This window comes from Manacus vitellinus, unplaced genomic scaffold (assembly GCF_001715985.3).
Source record: "Manacus vitellinus isolate BGI_N305 unplaced genomic scaffold, ASM171598v3 scaffold_41_pilon, whole genome shotgun sequence".
Lineage (NCBI taxonomy): Eukaryota > Metazoa > Chordata > Aves > Passeriformes > Pipridae > Manacus > Manacus vitellinus.
Genome location: NW_021940545.1, coordinates 5,151,015 through 5,155,310, shown reverse-complemented (window position 1 = coordinate 5,155,310; position 4,296 = coordinate 5,151,015). Strand labels below are relative to the sequence as shown.

General features: G+C 61.3%; 1 protein-coding gene across 1 annotated transcript; it reads right to left on the bottom strand.

Moving 5' to 3' along the window:
* Positions 1-2,612: 2,612 nt before the first annotated feature.
* THY1 (Thy-1 cell surface antigen) lies at positions 2,613-3,845 on the bottom strand. The gene is made up of 3 exons (XM_018078706.3): positions 3,760-3,845; positions 3,296-3,631; positions 2,613-2,763 (listed from the first exon to the last, which is right to left on the bottom strand). Exons 1-3 carry the CDS (start codon positions 3,794-3,796, stop codon positions 2,651-2,653), a joined length of 486 nt encoding a protein of 161 aa, XP_017934195.2. The 5' UTR covers positions 3,797-3,845; the 3' UTR covers positions 2,613-2,650.
* Positions 3,846-4,296: the final 451 nt, after the last annotated feature.

The following is a 4,296-nucleotide window of genomic DNA, read 5'->3' as shown; positions in this document are numbered from 1 at the left end:
GAGCGTGTCCCACGGTGCCAGGGTGGCATTGTGACCCTGGGCAAGGAGCAGTGACTGCTCTGGCTGCTCCAGAGGACACGGGATCCCTCGGCAGCCCCACAGGCAGCGTGTGGGCACAGGGGCACAGGCAGGACACTGGTATGACGGACACAGGATTTTTGGGAAACGTGCACACCAAGCCCTGCTCCCATGCGTGCTCCCAGCCTGGGAATTCCCACCCCAGAGGATGGATAGGTCAGGAACAGACCTGGGGTCCCCTACTTTGCCTCCCTGCCGGCACAATGGGCGGAGGGGGGGACCCCTGGGATGGAGCTGGGGGGATAGGGACAGGTATGGGAATGGGGGTCTGGGCACAGGGGTCTGTGCTCCAGACGGGCAGGAGGGGTCACCCTCCTCAGGGGGGACAAGTCTTACCCCCCTGCCTGCTTCTCTCCCGCAGGGATTGGGGTGCTGGAAGCCTGGGGGAGGCACGCTGGGGGCTGTACCCCTCGTCCAGGGTGCTGAGGGCACAGGCTGTCCCTGCCCTTGGTACAGGCTGGAGCCCAGCCCCACCACAGCCCCTCATCCCACCGCCTCACACACAGGTGCCCGTGGCTCCAACACACAACCTAAGGAAGGGTTTTATTGTGCAGACAGAGAGGAACACTCCTGCATGATAACTCGTTTTCTTTTCGTTGTTGCTTTTCGTAAGGGTTCTTTTTTTTTTTTACTTTTTCTTCTTCTTTTTTTTTTTTTTTGGTTTTTATCACCATCCCTTTAACAGAATCATTTCTCTGACGACAAAGCTGTGGAAACAACTACAAATGTTCACCAAAAAAAATGAAGAGACTCGAGACGCGTCCGCGCTCTGCCGCTGGGCCCTGCGCCCGCCCCGGCGCTCACCAGCACGCCCAGGGAGCTGGGCACAGCCAGCCCTCAGCTATACACGGCCTCAGCAGCACTAGACAGCAAGCAAGCAGGCAGGGACGGGCTGGGAAAGGGCACGGGGGCAGGAGGCAGCTGCAGAGGAGCAGGGAGTGGGGCAGCGGCTGCTGTGAATTGCTCTACGCCGTGGCGGCACAGCCCGGGCTGCACAAGCAGCTCAGCAGCGCTGGGGTTCACCCCCGTGGGTGTGGGTGCTCCTGCCTGAGCCTTCCCCTCCCTGTGCTCTCCCCTGGGAGGCTCCTCAGGGTCCCCTGGGCTGGCGGATGTGGGCTGTGCTGGGAATCCCTCTCCCCGCTCTCGCCAACCCCTGGGATCATCCTGGCCTCACTGAGGTGGTGGGCAAGAGCTGGGCTGCACTTAGGTCCTTCTTCTGCTCTTAAATGGAGACAGGGAAACGCTGGAAGGGAGGAGGGAGGAGGCACATGGGACTGGAAGACTGCTGAGCCCACCCATGGGGAAGGATTGGGACCCCAGGTTGTTCCCTTGGAAGACACTGAGTCCCTGCAGAGACCTTGGGGTCACGCTCCCAAAGGGGAGCCCCCTCCCCAGCAGCCTGGATGCAGCTCTGGGAGCCCTGGGGAGGGCAGTGGGGGTGAGGGCAGGGCTGTGTCTAGCTCAGAGAGGCTCTGCTTGCCTCCACTGCGAGCGGGTGCTGGCAGCAACTCTCTCGTCACAGCTAAGGGCTGGTCCCCAGGGAGAGCAAGTGGTGGCCCTGGCTTGGGCAGCCCAAAGGTACCAGATGGTGTCTGGAGGAGGCCTCGCTTCCAGCTCAGCTGCAAGAAACAGATTAGGAAAAACTTGTTGCCAGAGCACATTTGCAGTGAACCCGCTCCCAGGGCCAGAGAGGCTCTGCTTGCCTCCACTGCGAGCGGGTGCTGGCAGCAACTCTCTCGTCACAGCTAAGGGCTGGTCCCCGGGGAGAGCAAGTGGTGGCCCTGGCTCGGGCAGCCCAAAGGTACCAGATGGTGTCTGGAGGAGGCCTCGCTTCCAGATCAGCTGCAAGAAACAGATTAGGAAAAACTTGTTGCCAGAGCACATTTGCAGTGAACCCGCTCCCAGGGCCTCAGAGGAACCCTGAGGAGGCAGGGGGGACTTTCACAGGTGTCTCCTAGACCTGCTCCCTTTTCTCCTCCCAGCCTGGCCAGACCCAGCATCCCATGGCTGCTCCTCTCTGCTCCTCCCTGCTGGCTCCGAGACAGGATTCGCCTCATGCCCACTCCCAGTCATGGCATTTTGGGGTGACTCAGGGCGAGGAGCAGGATGAGGAATCAGTCACCTGGCTGGTGGGCAGGGCAGGTGGGGACACCGACAGCCCCATCACCTCGGGGGGCTGCGGGCACAGCACCAACCACGGGGACCCTCCGCACGCTCTCGCACCACCCACCCCTCCCTCTCTTACCTGCCAATCCAGTGGAGAACGGGCAAACCCCAAAAGTTAAAGGGACGGGACAAGCGAGGCTGAGGCTCCAGCGCTCCCAGCCCAAGCAAAACCAGCCAGCCTGCGGAGCGGGGAGGGCACGGTGGGAGAAGCAACAACGCTGCCTTAGCAGAGCCCGCCATGCACAGAGCGGGGCACTGTGCGTGGGATGGCGGTGGGGAGCGTTAGATACACGGCTATATAGAGATAACACAGAGAGCTTTCACGGCTTCCACACGGGTCGGCTTCTCTTTTTTCCCGAGGNTGCGCGTGCCTGGGCGGGTGTGTGCGCGCCTGGGGCTTCTCCTCTCACAGGGACACGAAGTCCACGGCTTGCAGGAGAGGCAGGGAGAGGAGGAGCAGCAGGAGCCACGAGGTGTTCTGGATCAAGAGGCTGAAGCCGGCGCATTTCTCCAGTTTGTCTGCGGGGGGAAGGAACAGGGAGGGAGAGAAGAGCAGCAGTGAAATCCTTCAGGAACAGGGTGTTATGATGGTGCCGGGGCACAGCTTCTCGCCTTTTCTCTGTCACAGAAATGCAGGCCCCTTGCCTGTTTCCCTCCCACCACGTTGCAGCAAGGATTTTGGGGACCCTGGGAGGCATAACCCTGCCTGTTCCTGGCTGAGGTGACAAGGGGGTGGGCGCCAGGTGAAACGAAGGGCTCTGCAGCTGGAGGGCTGCTCCTGTGGGACGTAGGTGTGGAAAATCCCCACTGTCCTCTCTGTGAAATGACACCTGGGTGATGTGCCTGAGGTGAGACCCAAGAGAGGCAGGAAAAACAGTCTGAGATGGGGTGGAGTGAGCCCATCTCTGGGGGTGCAGTAGGAAGGGCTGGGAAACCTTTATGGGGGTCGGGGAGGGTTTGGGTGTTGTGTTTTCTCTGCTGGCCCTGCCAAGGCAAGGAGAGGGTGGGAAGGAGAGGCAGAATGACGGGCAGGTGCCACTGCCCCCCTCACCTTTGATGACGGTGATGTTCCGTATCTGGTTGCCAGTGTAGTCGTTGGTGGCCCTCAGCTCGCACATGTAGACGCCCTCGTCGCTGGTGGTGAAGCTCTGCAGGTGGAGGCACACCAGGTTCTTGTGCATGGTGACGTTGGCCCGGCTCCGGTAGATGTTCTCCGAGACGCTGATGGTGCTGTGGATGACGTGCTTCCTGTTGTCCTTGGTGATGCTGAACTCGTAGGTCAGGGGGTTGCTGGTTTTGTTCTCGTAGCGACAGTCCACGCGCAGGTTCTGCCCCAGCAGGCAGGCACTCAGGTCCTTGATCATCTGACAGTGGGCGGCCTGGAGGACTGGGAGAGAGGCAGGAGGGAGCTGGACAGGGAACAGTGAGCTCTGGGGGTGCCCATGCAGCCTCCAGGCCCTGGCCTGGCTGCTCTGGGCCGGGGGAGCAGGGAGGGGTGTGCTCTGCCAGCTGTACCTGTCAGGATGACAGCGATGCCAACGGTGGGGTTCATCTTGTTGTCTCTGAGGTGCCCCCCGGGGGCTGTCTCTGAGAGGGGAGCCTGGGCAGGGGGAGAGAGAGGCAGTTAGTCAGGCTGTGGCCCTGGCACACAGATGTGGGCACTCTCTGGTGCAGGAATGTGCCCTTGCACCAGTGATGCTCCACAGCCTGCTCCCTCCTCATCACGACGTCTGGTTCACTGCACAGGGACTGGCTGGCACTGCAGTGAGCTGGGGAACCAGGCACTGTGTGTCTGCCTAACATCACCTTTCCACATCCTCAGGCAGTGATGCTCCATCCACTCTCTCTTTTCCCTGTCTGGATCCCCCCAGCAGACACCAAATGTGTGTGGCACAGACCTGCAGCGAGGCCTGTCTGTGCTTCCCCCCCTTCTGCCCCATGCCCAGCCAAGGTTCAAGCAGGGGAACTGATGATGCCCCTGGAGCCTGCACACCTTGCCCAGAGGTCTGTGGCTCACGGGGAGGGGGATTCCAGGTGAAGGACCCTCTCCAG

What these genes read in the sequence shown, in the direction of transcription:
- THY1 (XM_018078706.3), bottom strand. Translation starts at nt 3,796, where the DNA reads ATGAACCCCACCGTTGGCATCGCTGTCATCCTGACAG. An exon ending in CATCGCTGTCATCCTGACAG is followed by an intron (nt 3,632 to 3,759) that starts GTACAGCTGGCA and finishes CCTCTCTCCCAG; the next exon opens with TCCTCCAGGCCGCCCACTGT. An exon ending in GAACATCACCGTCATCAAAG is followed by an intron (nt 2,764 to 3,295) that starts GTGAGGGGGGCA and finishes TTCCCCCCGCAG; the next exon opens with ACAAACTGGAGAAATGCGCC.